At 45.2% G+C, this 23,732-nt stretch overlaps 1 protein-coding gene across 1 annotated transcript in view; it reads left to right on the top strand.

The window, feature by feature from the left end:
• The first annotated feature begins 2,181 nt into the window (after nucleotides 1-2,181).
• Nucleotides 2,182-23,732, top strand: part of LOC146209320 (D-lactate dehydrogenase, mitochondrial-like) — a 37,003-nt gene continuing 15,452 nt past the window's right edge. Inside the window, exons 1-4 of the mRNA XM_084579964.1 lie at nucleotides 2,182-2,394; nucleotides 4,994-5,335; nucleotides 9,666-9,824; nucleotides 13,944-14,159. Of these exons, the coding sequence (XP_084436090.1) occupies nucleotides 2,182-2,394; nucleotides 4,994-5,335; nucleotides 9,666-9,824; nucleotides 13,944-14,159 (930 nt within the window). The remainder of the gene's footprint in view (nucleotides 2,395-4,993; nucleotides 5,336-9,665; nucleotides 9,825-13,943; nucleotides 14,160-23,732) is intronic.

The raw sequence follows: 23,732 nt of genomic DNA, 5'->3' as shown, positions 1-23,732 counted from the left end.
TAAAAGCCAAAGAAGCAAAAAAAGAGAATGTTGCGAGAGGAAGAATCTGAGAGTTGTCTCTTTCTTTTTTTTTTCTGGGGGGGGGGGGGAGGGGGAGAGGGGGCCCTTTTTCGTGTCGAACGCAAACACATAGACGCAAACGTGCGCGTTGGTAACGTCTGTTTTATCGCTGTGGAAAACAATAGTAATCTCGACCTCACAAGCCGACCTCACTCAACCTCAAACTCACGCATAAGGTTGAGGTTTCATTTGCCGACCTCACTCAAAAACATTTCAGGTGTGGCCGACCTCACCTCAACCTTACCTCGCTCCGTGAGGTTGGGGTCATTTTGAGGTTGAGGTTGACCTCATGAGGTTGCCCACCTCTGATACCGACATCCCCTGCGTAGTGTGTGCCTTACCTCGCTTAAGATACCCTTGCATATTTTTTTTGCCGAGTGGCGCCTTTACGTGGCGCCCTAAGCTGAGCTTGTAGCTTGTTTGGCGATATTCTTCACAACTTCATTTTGATCGTGCTCTGGCGAAGGGAACTGATGCGAATGTGATGATGTGACTTGTTCCTGACCAGTGTTGGACCAACAATACGTTTTGTGACCGAGTGGCATGAACTGAAGCAAGCAGAACATAAAATCGGAAATATAGGGTACCAAAGTAAAAGGAACTAAAGATCATCATCATCATCATCATCATCATCATCATCATCATCATCATCATCATCATCATCATCATCATCAGCCTGACTATACCCACTGTAGGGCGAAGGCCTTTCCCGTATTCCTCTAAGCAACCCGGTCCTGTGCTAGCTGCAGCCACTTGACCCCTGCGAACTTCTTAACCTCATATACCCACCCAACTTTCTGCCGCCCCCTGTTAGACACCTATTTATTATTCCTGTTCAGTTTAGCCATGCTGTTACGCTTGCCTAAACAAATACACTGCGAATTGTTCGTACGCAATCAAACATATAAAAATTTTACATCAAAAGCAGTTAAAAAACGTTCATGCTGGCCAGCCAAAGCACAATCCAAAAAGGTTTACGCCGAAGTAAATGATAGATTGATTCAAATTGGATGGTTATCTCATTCGTCTCAGTGGGCACTCAAGGAAACAATAGCGGCATAAGTTTGCCTCTGTGACGGAACTATGAGAGAATGAAGGACGATCACTAATGCCTTGGTGTTCAAGATGGTATAAATGTCGTATTTCTTCGAAATAAATCGAGTTATAAGTCAGCTCTATTCCATTCCTCTATACCGTAGTGCTGCGGTTTCCAGTCACAAATGAATAACCAACATGTATAGGCTGCTGTCCTGGCTAATGCACTTTGCCCTGCTGAACGGTTCGATAAAATTTCCGCATAATAACTCTTTTTACTTTTCCCGGCATTGATAAGCACTTGTGTAGCGCCGATGACTTGAGCGGCATAAAGATAGAGAAAATTTTGGCTACAGTTTTATTATCATGAGAAAGTTGAGTTGCAGAAATTTTCCGTGGCTATGGGCCTGGTGCACTGCAGTTTCAGCTGTAAATGTGCTGCCATCTCGGAGCCGCTGCGTAAAATGGAGGGTTAATTGCTTGTTTTCAGCAGCCAGGCATCGTAACCACGCAGGTTATAACCAGGATTCAGTAGGTTTTGACTGGCGGTGGTTTCCAGATGGCGTCCAAAATATGATTAAACCCGTAGTCCCCGCAATTATGCCTTCCATTGCATCGGAGCTGATCACGGAGGCCGTGGGTTTATTTGCGCCGTCATCTGGTAACCATCGCCGGGCAGAACCTACTTAAGCCTGGTTATAACCTCAGTGGTTAAGATGCTTGGCTACTGAATCCAAACACCCGTGTTTGAACTTGACCGTTTAGGATCCGCTCCGATGACTTTCTTTTTTATTGTGAAATCACTACAACATGTCTTCAGTTACTGATCAGTCATAGGCTCCACCACTGTCTCTAATGGCGGGCGAACATAGACCAGTCGGGGAGACTGGCGTGTTAGAGCCGTTAAACAGCAAATGTTTGAATTATCCTCTTGAAGCCACGTGGTTGAGACCTCGCGAAACAGCTTAGTTAACCAGAGCGACGGCATAAACGTTATACAAAGTTTCTAAGGTCTGGCGCTCCAGATCAGTGCTTTTGCATTAAAACACGAATACTTTTGCTTATGCGTGTGCGACAGCCGCTTCCATGCTGGTGTCGCGGGTGCCAGGGCTCTTGCTGTGTCGGAGCGGGCCGGGACGGCGATGGCTGTCGCAGGACGTGGTGCGGGAGCTCGAGGCCATCTTCGGACCTAAGGGTGTCAGCACCACAGACTCTATCCGGGAACAGCATAGCCACGACGAAGGGCCGCACCCTCCCGCGGCCCCTGATGTCGTTGTGTTCGCCCAGGACACTGGACAGGTATGCTTGTCTCGCCTTTGGTGTAAACGGTCCCTTAAACGGCTCTGTCCAAGGGATTTGTACCGCGGTAGAAAAATAGCGCAAAAACCGCCAGTGACAAAGAAAGGTCACACAAGTGACTGCTTCTCACAACAGGATGTTAGTGTCAAGGCTACAGAATATACAGGATGTCCAAATTAACTTTAGCCAAGTGTTAAAGAATGAAACGTTTGAGATAGGCCAGAGAAACCACCTGTATACAGCTGCCAGCCATATGGTGCACTACAGGCAATTTTTAGTTTCGCAATTAACTAATTAGTAATTAAGCAAATTTTTCTAATTTGCTAACTATTCCCTTAGGCAAAAAATGTGATTTGCAGAGTTGGAGAGCATCTTCTAAAACCCCCATTCCATCTATTTCCAATAAAGAAAGCCTCACGTGTTTCATTTTTTCAAGCCTTAAATAAAGCCCGCGAAATACAAAAAAAAAAAATATCACGTGACTGGCCCATTCGTGCGCCACGATTGTGCTGCTCCCAACCTGGCTTTCAGTGAGCGAAATCAGCTGCGGCATTGGCTCCACGGCCCCGTTGAACGGCATGCCGATGTCTGCGTTGGTTCTTCGTCCGCTTCATTCAGTCGAAGCGCGTGACGATGTATGTCGCAACGAGCTCACCGCGCCGTCTGTTAACCAACGCCAACATACCAGCCTGCCGCTGGGACTGGGCTGTCGAGTCACGGCCGCAGCTGATTTAGTTCACTCGAGCCACGATTGAGAAGCACCACAATCGTGGCGCACGAATGCGCTAGTCACACATTTTTCGCATTTCGTGGGCTTTCTTTAGGGGTTGGAAAAACGATACACGTGAGGTTTTCTTTATCGGAAATAGATGGCATGGGGGTTTTAGATGCTCGCCAATTCTGCATATCACATCTGTTGTCTAAAGGCAATAGAACGTAAATTAGGAAAATTATCTTATTTACTAATTCGTTAATTGCAAAAAAATTGCCTATGGTGCCTCAGATCACTGGCAGGTGTGCACAAGTGGTTTCTCTGGCCTATCTCAAATGTTTCATTTTTTTAATCATTGGCTAAAATTAGCTTGGACACCCTGTATATTGTGAGAACAGGCAAGGCAGATAAAAAGTGGAAGGTAATTAAATTGAAGTGATAAATAATTCTGGGAAAAGCAACTCTGATCTCAAAACATGTGTACGCCAGCATGACTACTATTTTCTTTGGGCAATATATGTGTCATTTCTGCAGTTACGTAGCCATACGTCGTCTCTGCTGGAGTCGAGCAGCGAGACTGGAAAAGCAGTAGAAAAGTGATTAATTTGGCTGTCGTAATCGAAATAATTCATCGTCGTTACAGCTGCCACTCAGCGCGGCTCGCCATCCTCACGAGGAGTGACGCAATGCGGCCGTAATACCCGTCGCATAGGCTTCACGGTGGCACACGGTTACATGGCAGCGAAATAAATAAATCGCGATACTCTGGCAAAGCTCACATAGTAACTCTAATTCCGCTGTACGCGAAGCGCTTCTAATTCGTAGCGAAATATTTTGCAGTCCGTATACGATGAGGCCACGGCTGTGTCAGCTGTCATGAAATATTTCACCTTGCGTGCTAATTATTTAGCAGAAAAGCAGATGCATTTAAAACTGAGCAACGTTATTACATCATACAAAAATCTAGATTTGTATCTGTAGAAGGCAGATAATTTACAAAGTACTGTTGTCTTGTAAAAGATACTACGTCGGGCCTATACTGGCCATCCCTGCTGAAAAACCAAAAGTTCTACGGGGCAATAACCTCATAAAATCTCATCCAATCCCATTGACTCTCATACGGTGCGCATATTTATCATAAAATATCTTACATAAATTATGATAATGTAGAAAAACTATGAGATCTTATGCAATTATACGTGACTTGTATGTGATTTCTTATGTGAATCGAGTGAGATTGTGTGAGAAAATGTGAGGTTGTTGCCTCATACAATTTTTTCAATAGGGATTGCATGAATATACGCTTGTTTCAATCACAGGTATTATATAACAGCGACATCACTGGAAAAGTTTCCAAAGCATTGCACGAGGTGCAAATGGTGCCCCTGTTTTGGTAAAACTATTGTGATCGATAAAACGCACAGTCAGCGGGCGAAAGGGATTATTAAAGCTTACTGTATTATAGGAGGGGCCACGATATGTAATTAGCGCTTCTATTAATAGATGCGTCACATACGTAATATTTCTGCGCTGAATGAGAGTAGCGGTTATGTAGCTGAAGCCAGTCTATTCAGGCCAACGTGACCTCCATTCGAATGCCTCTTCCGGAGGTTGCCAAGGAGATGTGCACTGTCTGCTGTGATTCTTCTCTGCGAGGACTATCAGATGAGGAAACCTTACTTAGGTGTAAAAATATTTGCACACTCATACAAGGAATCCTGGCCAGCATGACGACATAAACGCTTGACCTAACAAATTAAGGGGAGGTAACAAACAATGCCTTTATTATCTAGCAACGACGCACGGCTACTATACATCACAGCGCTTGGAATTAGGGCAAGTCAGGCTTGTCTTACGCTGGGCGGTTGACTTGCGCAAATATTGCAGGTGAGCCGGACGGCCAAGCTGTGCTACCAGAAGGGTATTCCCATGATGCCATTCGGCCGTGGCTCGGGAGTCGAAGGCGGTGTGCAGGCCATTCGGGGCGGCGTCTGCATCGACCTCTCGCAGATGGACAAGCTTGTGGAGGTCAACACGAGCGATTTTGACGTCGTCGTGGAGCCGGGCCTCACATGGCGCACCCTGGAACGGAAGATTCATGACACGGGCCTTTGGTTCCCAGTCGACCCGGGCGCCGATGCCTCGCTGGGAGGAATGTGCGCCACCAGCGCCTCTGGCACCAATGCCGTGCGCTACGGAACCATGCGAGAGAACGTGCTCAACCTCGAAGTGCGTTTCAACGCCACCGGCAATTTTTCAAAGGAGTACCGTTACTGGCCAGGATGAGCGCGATGTGCCTATGGGCCTCATGTATATAGAAGCAGAAAAAAAATTCCTGCACCCTCCCTTCCTCCCAAGATGAGAAAAACAAATCCGTGTGAGTCGATTCGAAGGTAGGAATTTCTCTCAGGAAGCGATTACGAAACGTCACCACCGGGTAGCAGAGTGTCAGTTGAAGGATAGAGGTGAACCGAGTTTGTGATTATTTGTAGGTGATAGGGACTGCGTATTAGTGGGTGATAAAACGGCGATATCACGTGATATTGTGATATGGTGGTGACAATTTCCGAGGCAGCCAACTAGATTGGTGCGGCGATGATTAGAGATATTTATTTTGCCGATTCGCTCGCGCAAAAAAAGTAACAATGTCGGCTACATCGGCAGCAGGAGGATTGCGCGGAGCTGAAAATAATAGCGCACTAAGGAATACGGGACAAGCGAGTGGGCACTGTCAATTAGCGCTTGTTCGTGTCTACTCGCTCGTTCCGTCTTCATTTGTGCACTATTATTTCGAGCTTATAATGAATCACCACCATGCCCAAACCTATTTTCTGCTTGCTAGGAGGTCGTTGAACTATGATTGGCCCTGCCCCCGGCAGCACTCAATTCGATGTCGGCAAGGAATCTTGGAGATGAAGTCGCCGAAGGGAACTAGAACAAGCCGCAACAATTTGGAAACTGTCGCGCGTGGCTGCAATCATGCGTTACAAAAATGTGATAAAGCCACCTACAGGCGACATCAGGCATGAACGGAGTACAAAATCTTTGTAGTGTTACGTAAATTGTTGTGTGAATTACAAGCAAAATGACAAGGACGCCGGTCGGTGGGTGTTGGCAGAAACAATTAGAGTTCACAGCAATATGAAGGTAACAGAAACTGATTTTTCAGGCGCTCAGGTGGCGCTAGAAAGTGATAGCAATTCTGAACTATGTGGACAGTGAAACATGCCTGACGGGATCGAGACATAGTCCTGTCGAAATTAAGCGACACATTGATGTGTCTTTTGATGGCCACAGGAAAATCTGGGCCGAGCCACTTACAATTCGAACTCGACTCGATCTTGGCTGAAATGCGGTTTGAAGGTATCCAGCGTCTTGACGTCTCCACATTCAGATTTGGCCTTTGCCACCACCCGAAATTCGGCACTGCCAAAATCCTCACTTCGATGAACTGCTTACCAGCGCATTCAATCCTAGCTCTTGTAGAGCATGACCTGTCAATATTTAATACAAAAGCATGAATTTTTAGGGTCAGCGGCTAGTAAAATCGTCGAACGCTGGTGTGTCTTGAGGTCCAACGACCTGGCCTCATGGGGCTATTTCAAACAAAGTCCGGTATAGCGGCTCCAACATGAGCCTCTCCGACGGGTCTTTCACGCTTCCCTGCCGAAAGAAAGAGTGATGGTGCCTATCACCGACAACTGAGTGACCATGCCCTCTTGTAGTACTTTCACATAAAAACTGGTCCAGCGCATTCGAAACAGTCGGGTTCGAGGCCAGCTACTTGGGTTTAGTAGCCGATCTGTTTAACCACAGAATCATCTGTGGGGGTGCTTTCAGCCGTTATAACCAGGTTTATCTAGGGTTAACCATATCTCAGGCATTTGATGCCGCGGCTCCTAGATCATGCTACAAATGAGATAATGCTTGTAACCTCTGCGCTCAAGAGGCAGTTGCATCAGAGCTTATCGCAGATGCCACAGTTAAACCTGTGGTTTTCGACCCGGTCGCTCGTAGAAGGCGCCACGTACAGCTTAAACATCTGTATGTGGTAACTGCAGTGAAACAATTGACCATATTATACTCGAATGTAATGGTATTCATTTGGAAGTCGACGTAGGCGCAGTCACTCTTCCTGAAGCTCTGGGGTTTAGAGATACCAGTGGCCGGGTGAATAAACCGGCGGTGGAAGCTAGCAAAAAGCGACTGGAAGATTGGTGGCTTAAAAGCAGAAACGTGACATAATGTTAGTAATGTAGAAACAAAAATTCAATGAATAGAATGATGGTATAGTTAACCAATCTAAAACAATAATTAAGTTATAGGCAGAAAAATGAGCATGATGGCTAATGCTACCACCCCGTTTCAAAGGGGATGCTCCTATATTCCATCCATCCATCCATCCATCCATCCATCCATCCATCCATCCATCCATCCATCCATCCATCCATCCATCCATCCATCCATCCATCCATCCATCCATCCATCCATCCATCCATCCATCCATCCATCCATCCATCCATCCATCCATCCATCCATCCATCCATCCACCCGTCCGTCCGTCCGTCCGTCCATCCATCCATCCATCCATCCATCCATCCATCCATCCATCCATCCATCCATCCATCCATCCATCCATCCATCCATCCATCCATCCATCCATCCATCCATCCATCCATCCATCCATCCATCCACCCGTCCGTCCGTCCGTCCGTCCGTCCGTCCGTCCGTCCATACATACATACATACATACATACATACATACATACATACATACATACATACATACATACATACATACATACATACATACATACATACATACATACATACATACATACATACATACATACATACATACATACATACATACATACATACATACATACATACATACACCCACCCACCCACCCACCCATCCATCCATCCATCCATCCATCCATCCATCCATCCATCCATCCATCCATCCATCCATCCATCCATCCATCCATCCATCCATCCATCCATCCATCCATCCATCCATCCATCCATCCATCCATCCATCCATCCATCCATCCATTTCAAAGTTATTCAAAGTTATTAAGTGGTCATAGAACATAGACAAATGGATTCTAAACAGCATACAAATACAGAAACTGCACGGCATTCCTTAGCTGAAATAGGAATAGTGGTCATTATATCGACGAAAGGAACCGGAAGTACAAATAGATCCTCGTTCAGGATAAAATAAATAGTCAAGTGATGGCTTGATGGAAACCGTTTGGGATACAACTAAAAGGAATCAACAAATTGCTGGACCTACGTGAATTTTCTTGGTAAGAATAAATAATTAAAACATGAACAGATTCAAGATGATGGCAAAAATTGTATAGATAACGGCGACTCTTTGGAGTACTTCAGCTCATTTGAGCACTCGCTCTGTAGTACTTTGTATATACTCAGCGCATGTATTGTCGACAACAGCGTTATGTGATTGGCTACAAAAAATTTAATCCCCCCGTGACCATGCAGCCTCTTAGAGTCGCTCAGTCTCCGAACCGTGGATAGTATTGCTGCCGGCGACCAACTGCGCAATTGCGCCGTACTTCTGCTCCCAATGTACACACTTTTTAACTACCGGTAATAAAATAGATTAAGCAAATATGTAAATAATAGAAATAATTACGCCACTGAAATGTTGAAATGATTTGTTACTAATTATTTCAGTAAATTACATACTTGAATCAATCGAAATTAGTTGCTAGCTTCATCTTAGCTACAATCTTTAGTTATCTATTAATGAAATTATTTATTTCAAATTACTATTAATTACTTCATTACGAAGTAAAACAATTGCTAAACGAGTCGATTTTATACCAAGTGATGGGTAATTTCAGCATTTATGCAAGTAAGGTAATTAACAATCAGTAAAATAATCAACTCAATTAATTACATGAAATAACTTACTAAAAAACTCATAATTTCACATTTATACACATAATCGGCAAACGTATGAAGAAACCCAGCAACATAAACAGCAGAAGTAGGACAGATGGTTCTGCATTACTACATACCTAAGAAGACTGAAGTGCCAACCTTTGATTATTTTACATTCTCTTTCTTACTACTGAGTGTTTGCCTGCATATGCGTGCGTGGATGAGGGAAAGCAGAGGACGGGAGGGCGGCGTTGTTTTGCAATGACCCTAGTAAGCAGCACATTAAGATAAGTCATGCAAAGGTGCGGAAAGCCAGGCAGCGCATTATTTCTTTAGCTTACCAAAAGTCTATACATAGCTTAAAGGATTAATATTTTTTCTCCGCGAATGTTGCGCACATTTAGTGCGCAATAAATACCAGTATCACTCTGCCTTGTCAGTAAACGAAAGCTTAGCAAGGTTGTGTTGTACACCAGTTCATGAAACGCATTGAAGAAATGGTTCGGAACCGTAAAGTGGGGTGGCACAACGGAAGAATAAACAAGGAAAACGCCTCGGCTATGGCCAGCCTTAAGAAAATGGCGCTTTATGAGCTTCGTGCAGGAGGACGCGGATGGCCAACGCTTCGAGTCTTATCCCTCAGGTCGTGCTCCCAGACGGCACGGTGGTGAACACTGCCGGAAAAGGGCGCCGCACGCGCAAGACTTCGGCGGGTTACAACATAACCAACCTGTTCGTCGGTTCTGAAGGCACGCTGGGCATCATCACCCAGGCCACATTGAGGCTCACATCGGCACCTAAGGTGAGCGGGCTACGAAATCGACTCAGGCTGCACTGCACAGTGCCTTCACCTGGCAGGCCCTCAGTTGAAACAAGTCTCCCTATACATGTATATCTTCTGGTCCTACGCAGTGTAGAGTCGAGCTAAGGAGTTGAAATAAAATCTTTTCTGCGCGTTGTCAAGAATTCGAAAATCCGATAATAATTTCATAAGCGGTTTGACTTTTTGTTGGAATGCCAACTGCAATGTACGCGGACACATTCACGTTTAGAAGATTGAAAGGGGGGGGGGGGGGGGGGGGGGGAGTCAATAATGTGTCTCTAATATCACTCGGGAATGTTCCCTTCACAATCGCTTTCCGTACCACGTTTCTGACACTTAATGTTCCCCGCATAATCAGGTAAGATATGAAATACTTGTTCATGCTCGATGCTGGCATGTATAATAAAATTCCGTGCGTCATTCGTGAAAATATGTACCAGTAACAATAACGAAAGCTAGCAAAATATATACTGGCGCTCTGATAGAAGAAATGTTCTAAATATAAAAAAAAATTCAAAACCAAAACATACCTTTTCAGAATAAGCAGGGAGTTGTGGCGAACTGTAGGTAATTAATAGGCATTATAATAATCGAAAAATTTCAATAACTTGAGTATTCTGAAATAAACTATTTGTCGGTTAGAGCCATGGGAAGCACGAAGCCGTGGACAATACGGTATCAGTCCTTGAAGCAAACAAAAAGACAGTCTTATACTGTGAACTGCGAGAAAATCGGGTGCTTTTTTCCCACATGGCTATGAGCATGAGGCACATGCGACGCTCGCTGAAAACGTGATATCCTCTGACAGTGTGTTGGGGGATCCTTAGCGCACAGTTCGAATTTCATGCGGTATATATAATATCACATCGTGTACAGGTGAGGGCAAAAATAAATGGAGCACGCTATTTTGTTGTAATTGTGCACTATTTGTCCTTGAGGAAGCGCGTTAGCGTAGTATGTCAGTTCCCACATACCACAGGTGCCAGTTTCGATTAGGCAACGTGTGAAAGAGTTGAAGGCAATGACATGCTCCGTTTACTTTTGCCCGCACCGGTAACTTCTTGTGCTTCGCTGCTAAGAGCACTGATAAGGACAGTCATCACGAACTGCGATAAATACTATATTTAGAGCACCAGAAGAGAAGAAAATAAAATGATTAAGTAGAAGACAAAAAAAAAAACAAATTAAGGGACGCACTTAAGTCTCCGTACGCGTGGTATAGCGAAAGCACGCAGGGGTGTCTTGCATAGGCTTTGGTTGGCTTGTTATGAAGAATATGGACAGAATTGTTGGCTATGATGTGGAATAGGGCTATGACTAATGTCGCTATTTTGCGTTGCCATGAAGGCGTTATAGCCAATTAATTATAACTGATTATGGTTTTGGCTCGTTATTTATATTATGGATTGTATTCTTGTCTATGACTTGAATTCTTTGTTATGACGTGAATTCAGGATGCGACAATGTTACAAGCTATTATGCATTGCCATTAAGGTTTTATAACCAGTAATTCATGACTGGATTTGGTACTACATTGCTATGTAGATTCAGGATTGGATTCTTGGCTATAGCTTGGATTTGGGCTATGACTAATGTTGCTATTCATTGTGCAACTTCATTAAGGCATTACAGCCTAATAATCATGAAGGGTACCGGTATTTGGTCTTTTTTTGCTTGTTTATGTGGATTCTGTTGGATTGGCTTTGGTCACGCATTCCGCGGACAGTCACTTTCTGCGCGCGCCACTGATGAACTAAGAAATGCAGTCGCATTAAAATGATCAGACTACGCTCAAGTCTGCGTCGGAAATGGCAGATGTCACTTTACAGGACTGTTTTCACCAACTATATTATCATTGTCATCGGTATAATCACCACTAACGCTACTATCAACATCATGAAATAAATGCACCAACATAATCATCGCTACTACAGTCATCATTGTCACTAACTGAAGCGTTATTAACATCGCTACTATCATCAGGTTCACTAACGGCATCGTCACTGTCATCGCTATTTTCATTATCACACTTTGCAAGGATAATTACGACCTCTATCTGACGAGCCCGACATGGAGTAGTTGTTTACACGCTCGGCTGGGGACCGAAAGATAGCTGGTTCGATTCCCGTTGGAGACAGAGATTTTAAGCGTCAGTTCGTTCGAATATTTCCTGCGGACATTTCTGTCGGCACCACCTGTGAGGCAAGAAAGGCTTTGTTTCCTAAAGCATCTAGCGGTTCTAACTAGAGAGCGGCTGCGGTGACGTCTGTGGATGTCGGCAGATATGCGCACTTCAATAAGAACCCCTTTATTACATGACTCCCTAAAACAGCATGGCAAGCTGCTCGTTTTGGAGGTATCGGATACTGTGTACTGAGGTAGCGGCGTTTAGGTTGAAGGCATAGACTGCAATTCTGCAATTCGACTTCTATATACATTCCGACTTGGCGATCCCACCTATATTGGATAGGAGGCTTTTATTTCATCCGATCCCCATTTCACGCCCATTACACAAGAACATTTTGAGGCGCGGGTCTACAATCCATCCATTCTTTTCATTGCGCGTTGGTAAAAAAATGGGGGGGGGGGGGATTTAACTCTTGTCTACTTAGATACTGAGAGCAGGCTCAAGGTCATTGTGACCAGTCAAGATTGTTGCGGTAATTGGACTACGCTTTTAAAGTCAATGTCAAAAACCAAAGTCGAAATATCGCTAATGCGATTAATCAAAGCAATGTTGAGCGGCTTTCTTAAATATAAACCAAAGTGAAAGTTCCTGGCTTCGATGTCAAATTACCCCACCCGTTGAGATTGGCGAAACTGACGTAATAGAGCTTTGGCTGTATAAAAAAGGAATATACAAGGATAATGAAGTTGTAATTACGCGGATAAGGTAATGCAGTAGGTGGACTGTTGACATTTAGAAAAGGTTAAGTGAGGACTGCGTGTCAGCGTTATTGGAGATAATGATTTCTATTATATAATAAGAAACGACATAACGGAGAGCAAGCTGCATCAGTGTGTTGATAAGCATGATGCAATGGTTATGGAGCTTTCTACAAGAAAATTGGACATATAATACATAATTTCTGCTCAAGTAATTTAGGTTTTATGACACTGAAATATATCACTTAAGAAGGTCGTCACTCAAGGGCACTGAGCAGCCGTGATAACAGAGTGAAGTTTTTTCAGAGAATACATAAGCGAGGGTGAAGCGAACATAGAACTAATATGAAGACTGCTCAGGTGGAAGAGAAACGATTAGATATCGACGTGCATAGACACTTTTTTACTTATTGGTTGATTAAATGCACTCAGAGCAGTATGAGACCTAATTATAAGGCGTGGAGGTACGTGACACAAAGAAAATCAATATTCATAACAAGGAAAAGAGTGACTTGACTGGAAAGAGCGAGACAAATAATGAACGAAAAAAATAGCTGTGGTTTAGCTTGTGGTTAAATGTTGAGTTATGCTAGAGCTACCTGCATGGCTATGCTTAGCTTCGGCTTGAAAGTAAAGACATGGCTTTTGCACATAGTAATTTACTCTATGTTTCCAGATTTTTATGCTGTAGGGGGCACCTTTGACCACTAAAGCACGATGAGGCGAAAGCCTCTCTCGCGTACTAGTCCGGAAACCTCCACTACGGCACCTTTTTCTGTTTTTGCGATCACGCGATAGCGTAAGCTACCAGCCAACAGCCAACGCAATGGAGCATAACTTTGGTCTCATTCATTTATGCTTTCTCTCTGCCTTTTGGTCATCTTCTTGAATATGTTATAGGACAGCAAGTAGCAGGCTACTCGCAGATGACGACGGGCTGGGCAATGTGGTAAAATCCTTGACGCGATGTCAGCGTCAGCGCTAGTAAGATTCATGAATTTGTGCAAATGCATACCTGATGCTTTCCACGCAATGCCGTTGTCTGTCGCCGGCAGAAAGGGATTCTCAAGTAGTAGATGTTCACTTGTTACGCCTGCCTATTCGTATGCAACACTCTTGAGCTAATCGTAATTTGCCATATATATCGCGCATTCTATTGTCCTTACCGCGTGTTCTCTTCCTACACCTTTGCTGATACTCTTGATAGCGCAGGTGATCATGGCGGCGGTGTGTCCCTTTCCTACGCTCACGGCGGCCATCGAGACGGTGGTGCAGACACTGCAGTGCAGCGTTCCAGTGGCGCGCATGGAGTTCCTCGACGAAACCACTGTCAAGGCGTGCAACAACTACAGCAAGACCGATTTCAAAGAGACACCCACGCTTTTTCTAGAGTTCCACGGCACCACAGAGCAGGCTGTCCGCGAGCAGGTATGCGCATACTTGGCTATTACTCTCCAGTCCGCTTGAATCGCGTTCACATTGGTCAGATATAGGCTCATCCACGTTTATTGGAGCAGCTTCACATCGTTTGTATCAAACATAAGAAGCTAAACGGCAGGAGAATACACTTAGTAAAGTTTTAGACCCTGCCGGGTCACGTGGTTTCATTGTTTCAAACTGCTTGAAGATTGCATGAGACTTGGCCTGGCCCCTTCACAAGGATTTAACTTTATAGAATGGTACGAGCCTTTCCTGCACGAATCATAAACAAATATCCCTGAGCTCTAAGAATTTTACAGAGTCTGTACCTAATAAGGACTTTGTGAGTATGCAAACAAAAAAATACATGACACTTACATCTAAACTGCGCCCCATGTGCCATCTGACGTCGCTTTTTGTTTCCTGTCCAGATCTGCACCCTCTCTGTCAACTCAATAGCGCCGTCCGTCCGTACAGTGAAGCAGACGCGAGGTAACTCTTCGCCATCCGTCTGTTTTAACACGTAGTGTTAAAGACCCGTTCACCAAAGACCATTAAGAGATAGGAAGCGTGCAGAGGGGGTCAGATAAATAACTCGGGTTACCGACATTCTAATGGAAATTAGGAAGAAGAAATGGGCATGGGCAGGACATGTAGTGCGAAGAGAGGATAACCGATGGTTGCTTAGGGTAACAAACTGGATTCCAAGGGAAGGAAAGCGTAGCAGGGGGCGGCAGAAAGTTAGGTGGGCGGATGAGGTTAAGAAGTTCGCGGGGGTCAAGTGGATGCAGCTAGCACAGAACCGGGTTAAGTGGAGAAATATGGGAGAGGCCTTCGCCCTTCAGTGGGTATAGTCAGGCTGATGATGATGATGACCAAAGATTCGTTGTCGGCGGCCGTTCGCTGGCGTTAGCGTTGTGAGCGAAGAATCAGGAGCATGACGCTGATAGGCGATAGCTAGTAGCTGATATGGCCGAGCCCTGACTGTGCGTAGAGTTGCCTGACAATGCGTTTGGCAGTAGTATCCAACTCGGGCATCTCCTTCCACATGGGAGGGTGATATCAGAATCAGCCTAGGAACCTTGCATTGAAGTTACCCCTAGGCCACTCGGGCACGTTCATACGGTTTGGCTAAAGTGGGGCGTTATATGTAGGCTGAGAGCCTACGCTATCCCATCATACATTTAAAGGGCGAGCTTAAATGCACCCCATAATTTTGTCTGCTGTAATGATCGAGAGCAGTATATTCCGCGGTTGCCGTCTTTCGCTGCATTCCGGCTCTAACTAAATCGGATGGAGCAGCTATGTGATTCAAGGCAAGCGCTTCGCTTGATTTATGGTGAAAATCTCGCGTGGTCGAGATCTGCCGCAAGGAGTGTCCGTGAGATTCTGTCTTTTCTGTCTAAACTTTACGGAAATATTATCCTCCACTGGAAATCGAACTCCTACCGCTCCGATCACCAGCCGAGCACATTAATCAACTGCGCCACGCAGCGCACCTGAGAAACATATCTTAGTTCTCCTTATCAATCAATCAATCAATCAATCAATCAATCAATCAATCAATCAATCAATCAATCAATCAATCAATCAATCAATCAATCAATCAATCAATCAATCAATCAATCAATCAATCAATCAATCGATCGATCGATCGATCGATCGAATCAATCAATCAATCAATCAATCTTTAATGTGGTCTAAGACTACCATGTGATCTTCGTGCTGCAGCACAAAAAAAAGAAACAAAAATGAAAATGCACAAACATGTTTACACACACAGAGAACACAAAGAAGAAATAAATAACACATGAAATGAAATTGAGACGAAAAGTATCACGGAAAGAAAGCAATCAATGAGAAGCGTCACTTATATACACAGGCAGAGAATTGTTGAGCACATCACGAAAGAAAAAAAAAAAGAACGGTAGATAGAGAGAAAAAAACAAGAAATAACTGACATTGATTATAGTAATATAGAAATATACATAAAATAAATAACAATTCCAGGCGCAACAGGTGCGTGGTACACAAAACACAGGCTAGAAATACAGAATAATACAATAAAGAAATAGAATAGAACACGGGACAGTAAGATTCGAATATAAAGTTTGAAATATAAGTTAGAAATGGATAAAAAGCAGTTCAAGATACAGACAGCATTGAACAGGAGAAAAAGCAAAAAGTGAAGTAAGTACAATATTTTAGGGTAGAAAGTGGGAGTTATATGTGATAAAGTATTATTTAGAATACAACGCTGCGAACATCCAATATAAATGAACAGAGCGAGTTTTGGAAGATGTCAAGGTGAGGACAAAAAAAGTTAAATAACCACTGCGTTCTGTCCAGAGAGCAATGGGAATGAAGAGACGGAGAAACTTGAAATGGTCTGAATTCCCTCATGCTCTTTCGCGGAACGCGCAGTAGGATGTACTCTAAGAGCTGAGGGCACATAATGTGGCCATGAAGAAGTTTGTACAGAAAAATGATATCAACTCTGATACGACGGCAGTGAAGAGAAGGAAGACTCAATTGGGCGCTCCTGGTGGAGCGAGAGGAGGAAGTTGCGCAAGGAAAGCGATAATGAAATATCCGTAAAATTGTTTTTTTGTACTCTGTCAACCTTGTCCAAGTTCGATTTGCAAGTGCCTATCCAAACAACCGACGCGTACTCCAAGAGCGGCAAGCATATAGACAGGTACAGCTTTAGGAACAGAAGTGGAGTACGGAACTCTCTCGAAAGTCTGCAAACGAATCGGAGTGTGCGCATAGCCCGCTGAGCAATGCGTTTAGTATGAGAGGAGAAGCTGAGGGTGCGGTCAAAAAGTACAACAAGGTCATTAATTTCATCAACCCTGTCCAACAGCACAGGATTCACAGAATAATGGTAGAGAAAGCTATGTGTTTTACGGGTAAATGAGAACCCTAGTTTTGGAAGAATTGAGGGTAAGTCGATTCTTTGCACACCAATCAGAAAAAGCAGATATGTCCGATTGCAATAACAAGCAATCTTGAAAAGAATGTATTACCTTGAATATTTTTATATCATCAACATAAAGAAGAAACGAGGAGTTCTTGATCGCCGAGGAAACATCATTAATAAAAACGGAGAAGAGAAGCGGGCCTATAGTACTGAACCTTGAGGAACTCCACTGGTTGCAGGGTAAACGAAAGTGGTCTGTCCATTGACACTGACAAAGCAGAAGCGATCAAGGAGATAGGTGCGTAGGAGGGCTACGAGTGAGACTTCGACGCCAGAGAGTAGAAGCTTTTCAAGAAGTAGTGAGTGAGTAACAACGTCGAAAGCTTTGCTCATATCACAGTACACAGTGTCAACCTGACCTCTTTGAAGGACTGCTGCAGAGGCATACGTCATAAACGTGACTAGGTTGGTAGAAGTAGAGCGACCGGACATGAAGCCATGTTGATTCGGTACCATATGTTTTAGATGGAAGGAAAGTACATTGTGCAAAGCTAATTCGAAAAGCTTAGAGGTTGCACATAGAAGAGAAATCGGACGATAATTAGAAACATCAGATTTGTTTCCAGACTTGAAGACAGGAAACACGCGTGCCATTTTCCACACGCGAGGAAAGGCAGCGTTTTTTAAACAGGTAATGAATATGGCAGTCAGATACTGGTACAAAGATATAACTGAAGGCTTTTGTTATGGCGGCTGGAATGCCATGAGGTCCAGGAGACAAAGATGGTCTCAGACGCCTAAGACTCTCAGTTATCAATAATAATAATAATAATAATAATAATAATAATAATAATAATAATAATAATAATAATAATAATAATAATAATAATAATAATAATAATAATAATAATAATAATAATAATAATAATAATACAGAGTTATTCATAAGAGGAAAATGCCCAAGGAAAAAGCTTGAGGTGCTTGACGATCCCTCGGCCCCTACATGTATAAAGGCAATCAGGCTAACATTAAAAACATATTTTGTCAACGATGTCAAAATAATAAAGATATCTGCAAAAACTTGCGCATACTGTGATGCGCATACTGTAACAAAAGGAAAAACAAGAAGAAGAATATTGTTACGGAGATGTACGAGGACGGCGAGGTACTGCGGTTAGGAAGAGGTGAACGGGAACGGCGGGCTGGCGGGGAAGGAGAGCTACTGGACACAGGATGAGGCGGAGTGGTATCGGTGCGGGGCGGCTCATAACGAGGCGTGAAACGGCGGTGACCGTAATCGGAGTAGCGGTCAACGTAAGGAAAACGTCGAGTTGGTTAATCGGAGTAGCGGTCAACGTAAGAAAAACGTCGAGTTGGTGATGTCCAGCGGCTGCGGCAGTGGCGAGAGATGTGACCAATACGCGAGCACGTGAAACAGATCGGCCGGTCGTCAGGGGTGCGCCACTCATCAGGATTGCGGTATCGGTAGCGTGGCGCGTAGGTGTTGCGAGGCGTAGCGGTGGCGACCATGGGAGGGACGGGGTTCGAACTGTGGTGTTCCACGGTGTGGCTATAGGGGACGCCCAAGTTGGCAACCTCTTGACGAACGACGATTTGAATGAGGGATATCGTCGCTAGGTTGCTGTCCGAGGAGGGCGGGTTGGATGCAGCAGGAGCGAGCGCTTACAGTTCACGACGCACGATGCGGGTCACATTTTCAGTGTTGGAAGGTTGCCTTAGGGTCGGCAGATCCTCGCACGTGGAGCTAGGGGCAGTGTTGGGGAGCCGATTGAAGCGATGTGCAATGCGTTTGTGTTTGGCCTGTTCGAAATGTCGACAAACCTGCAGAACGGAGTCAACCGTAGTACAGTCCCGACAGAGTAGAAGATTGAAGGCATCGTCGGCTATGCCTTTGAGGATGTGCCCCAGCGTATCAGGTTTTGTCATGTCCTTATCCACTTTTCTGCAGAGGGCCAGAACGTCTTGTATATACGTAATATAAGGCTCGGTAGATGTCTGGGCACGTGTGACGAGTTCCCTCTTGGCGGCGAGTTGGCGGCCAACCGGTTTTCCGAACAGGTCACGGAGTTTTTGTTTGCAAACATCCCAGGAGGGTATATCTGCTTCATGTGTTTCGAACCACACGCGTGCCGTACCAGTAAGGTAGAAGATGACTGGCCAGCATCAGCGTGGCGTCCCACCTGTTGTGCTGGCTAACATGCTCATAAAGCGAAAGCCAGTCCTCGACATCGACCTCATCTGTACCGCAGAATGGGCCAGGGTCACGTGGGTGGGCTACGACGACAGTTGGGAGTTGCGGAGGGAGATGGAGCTGCGTCGGTTGTCATCGTGACGGTTCCGAGGTGACGGCCACTGCGGAGATCCAGCGTCAGATTGTGTCGAACCCGCGACCTCCACCAAGATGTTACGGGGATGTACTTAATTTAACGGCACTGCGATGGGCTGAATTCGACGCTAAGACTTCAGTAGCCGTGCAATATTCACTCTGTCAGCGTCGTCCTCGTTCTCAACGCTTCGTCGAGCCCGCGTTCCTCGGTCGTCGTCTTTGTCAGTGAGCACATCACTTTGGTCCCGCGTTTCCCGGTAACAATATTGTTACGGTGTTATAAGAAAGGGATGTTTATTTGCAGGGCTGAGGTAGCGGGACAAGATGAAGCCTACTAGCCCCCAGAAACCAACGCTTCTTCCTACTCTTCTGCCTCACCATCACAACCCTTCGTCGTCGTCAGTAGCGTGACAATATATTAACAGGCTATTCTTTAAAGCGGAAGAAATGCTTGCGAAGATCACGGATCGGTGTACTAAATATATCAATATTTTTATGATGTAATATGTTTAGGTGTTCCAGTAGCTGGGAGGCAATCATGTGTAAACCGCAGTTTGTTCTTGGGGGTTTTAATATTGCATGGGGAGTGTTGTCTCGTGGCATACAGTTTTTCGCTTGGTGTTAAACAGGGATAATCGGTATGACGAAGTTACTTCTTTTTATATATCGAAAGCAATTGAAAACGAAAGATATCAAAGATTCTCATATTGCTCGCGTCTTCAAAGCACTAGCGTGTACTCTGGTTAAAATTAAGCACGAACATATGTCTTATCACTTTTTTTTGAAGTAGGTAAGTTCTTTAAAGATCAGTTAGGGTTGTCGTGCCTTAAAACAAGGTGGCAGTAATTCAGATGAGACAAAAGCAATGATTTATATATGAGTTCTTTGATCTTCGCAGGAAGCATTGTTTTGAGGTGATATAGACGTCCTACGACTCGAGCGGGTTTAGGTATTATAGTGTCGACATGATATATCATGACATTTCTTCTTTAAAGATGACTCCGAGCATTTTAAATTTGTCTGCTAGTTCAATCCCTTCTGGAATTAATAGTGGTATATTATTAGTGTGTAGAATTTTGGTCCTTGGTTTAAAGATAATGGCTTTTCTTTTATTTGCATTTATTTTTAACCCTTTTCGTTTTGTCCAAGTGTTTAGTTTGGATAAATTAAGTAATGTTTCTTTTTTCTCTTAGGGCATCACAATCGTTCGAAGAGAGGAAAACACTGGTGCCATCTCCATAGATAAAAGACGATGTTTGGCCGGCGATGCTTACCATGTCGTTAAAGGGGTCATGCCGCGGTCATCCAATGTATTACGGTTTTTAGTTTGGGAGACAATCCGAACTTTGAGCGCCCTAGACGCATTCCTTATTTCGAAATAAGTGGTTGAAGTTGACACCGTCAAGCTCCTCCCACCGACAGCGCTCGCCATGTTGAAATGCTTGGTGACATCACAGAGCGACACCAGCCACCTAGTCGTCTGCTGCATGTGCCGGCGCCGATAATCTGTTGATACACACTGTACTGTGTTCGCGTGTGTCTTGCTAAAAGACTGGCATGACTCCCAATAAGTGTACTCAGCACGTTTCTAAGAACAGCACACAGACTGCAATGAAGCGCGATTTAGTTTTTGCCCAGGCACCCACCCTTCGGCGCGACCACCGCTGCCGCCGCCAACGTCCGTGGCAGCACTGCCCTCACCGTCATAAACACCGCCGCACCGGCTACGTCGGCCGTGCCTTCCGCGCAAGCCGTCTGCACCAGCGATACGGCGGATCCCTTGCACTGTGTGTCAGAACAGCGTGCCATAATTTCTTTTTCTCGTAATAATAATAGGCCCTTGAAAAAGGAATTTCAGAAACGAATGCTTCTTTTGAAATGCCGACCCATACGGTGGGAGATTTTGCTCACAGCCGGTGCGGTTGCGGTGTCCGTGTTCTTGTACGCTATCTCCTCTTTTAAAGCGTCGCCGAAAATAACAATTTTCTTTACTAGGTAACATTAGCGTTCTGAGTAGAGCAGTTTCATGGTTGAGTGGCCTAGTTACTAAAACGCCTCGTTCATCTATTACAAAGTGCCTACTGCTGTGGCTTCGATGTGAAGTAATTTAGGCTTAGCTCCGATTAGGGAGAAGAGGACAACCGGAGCGCCGTCGTCCTTCGCGCTCGCGGGCGGAGCCGTAGCGGTAAGCTTTCGGCATCCGGGGCTATAAGCCTTATGAGCTTATCGTGTACTTTCATGACGGCTAGGGCCAGGCTTGGACCTGAAAACGAGCTGTGTAAACGATGCTGCTAAGACGGCCGGAGTATTGGGTGCCTCGATGTAGTGCGATTACGCTGCTTTTATGTCATGCTGTACCCGAAGATTCTACAAAGGAGCCGTCGGATGGCACTAAATACATTGCGCATTTTATGTGCAGATTTTGAGACGTGTTTCAGTGTACAACGTGCTCGCTGTCCGAGCGGGTCAGCTCGTGCTCCTTTCGTACTCGACCGCAGACGTGCACCTGAATCCTACCCACAGATGCCGCTATTCCCTAGGTTACAAGCACCAACAGAGATCGACGAAAAGCTCAGTTTGCGGTAACCTCGGTAGGCGGCATGACTGCTGTTGGACCGGCATTACCGCGGCTTCGCGTAATCACTGTTGACGCTGCTCGTGCACAGAACATGCAGCAGATGACACGGCATCACCATATGGCGTCACCGGCTGCGCCGGTTGCCAGATCAGCAAGCTGTTGAAGAAACAAAAATAGTAGTTTTAAAAATATCTGCAGCTCTGATACAGCTGAAACTTCGAGGTTTAGTTGCTTGACACATCAGGAATAAGATGAAATAAACAGTTTACATTCCAAACTTGGTGTCATGACTCGTTTAATGCACAAGTTGAAAAAAGGGCCCACTATGCTGGCCTGTGGCACTCCGCCTATATTATTATTTATTATGGACTGAAGCCTGTTAATGCTAGTATATTGTGCCTGGTTCGAAAGATAGGATTTTAAAAATTGCAGTGAAAGGCCTCTAATTTCATACATTTCGAACTTTTAAATTTGAAATTTGTGGTTTAGACAATGAAATGTTTTTCTGAACTCTATGAAAATTCTTAGTACGATATGCTTCTTTTCAAAACTGTCTCAGATGTTCTCTCTTTCATGGAGAAACGCTAGCTTAATAGATTTGTTCTTATGAAATCCAAGACTCTCTGGCCACTTGGGATGGCTTTGTGGAAGCTATCAAAGAATGTTTTGGCGATCTGACTGCAAAGAGGAGGCAGGACAGGGTGAGCAGACACTTGCTCAGAGAGCTCAGACAGCAGGCGAGACTTGCACGGCGCATATCGTGGCAGTACTTCAATTATGTAAGACCGTCGACAGTCGGATGACCGAGGAAGACAAGGTAGGCCATCTGCTCAAGGGCATTGCGGAAGACGTCTACCACTTCCTCATTGCCAAAGACAACTTGAGTTCAGTCACCGACGTTATTCGACACAGCCGACACAGGCCCTCAAGACACGCCGCATTACACCGAAGTTTGGGCGACTGGCAAATGTCACCACCATGGCCAGCGTCGAAGAATCTCCATCCTCAAGTCTCCTGTGCGCCATTCGTGAAATCGTAAGGGATTAAATTTCACGACGTGATCTGCTTGCCCGGCCGCCCTCTGGCTTCGCAGATGAAGCATACGCTTTTCCAGCCCATGCACGTACGTTCCCACCAACGTCTAGCTATACGCCGGCCAATGACAGCTACTTCGCCTTCCGGGAAGACCCGGACACCCCGCGACCAAGGCCAAACCAGATTTACCGGCAATTCTCTCATCAGCGCAGAGACACTCGGTCCTACTCAAACCGTACACCGCGCCTACCGCGGGAGAGCTGCGTCGACCCGGAACCTACATTTCAATATCCCTCGCGTCCTACCTCGCAAGAGTCCACTGAAGCGCAGCTGTTTGATCGCTCTATGCCCGTGTGCTACCGGTGTGGTGTCGCGGGTCACATTTCCCTCTACTACAATCGACGCGCACAATTCAGGAATCCTCCGACGGCATCGAACCGACGAACCGTCCAGCCCTACATCGACAGCTGTCGGCCCGAACATCCATCCCGAGAGGGCCGTTTTCAAAACGAAGGACTCCGCAGCCATTCTCCAGCGTCTGACCGTAATGTGACACCGCCTCCGTCATTTCGTGTGCGCCGATCTCCACCACCAACGCAGGAAAACTAGCCAGCGCGGCCAATGGACAATGTGCGCTGCTACCTTACGTTCCTCCGTCTGTGTGCATGTTAAAGAACAAGGTTAATGTGCTTGTTGATG

Source organism: Amblyomma maculatum, chromosome 1 (assembly GCF_055883805.1).
Source record: "Amblyomma maculatum isolate TAMU_Amacu chromosome 1, ASM5588380v1, whole genome shotgun sequence".
Classification (NCBI taxonomy): Eukaryota; Metazoa; Arthropoda; class Arachnida; order Ixodida; family Ixodidae; genus Amblyomma; species Amblyomma maculatum.
This window is presented reverse-complemented; position numbering and strand designations above follow the sequence as displayed.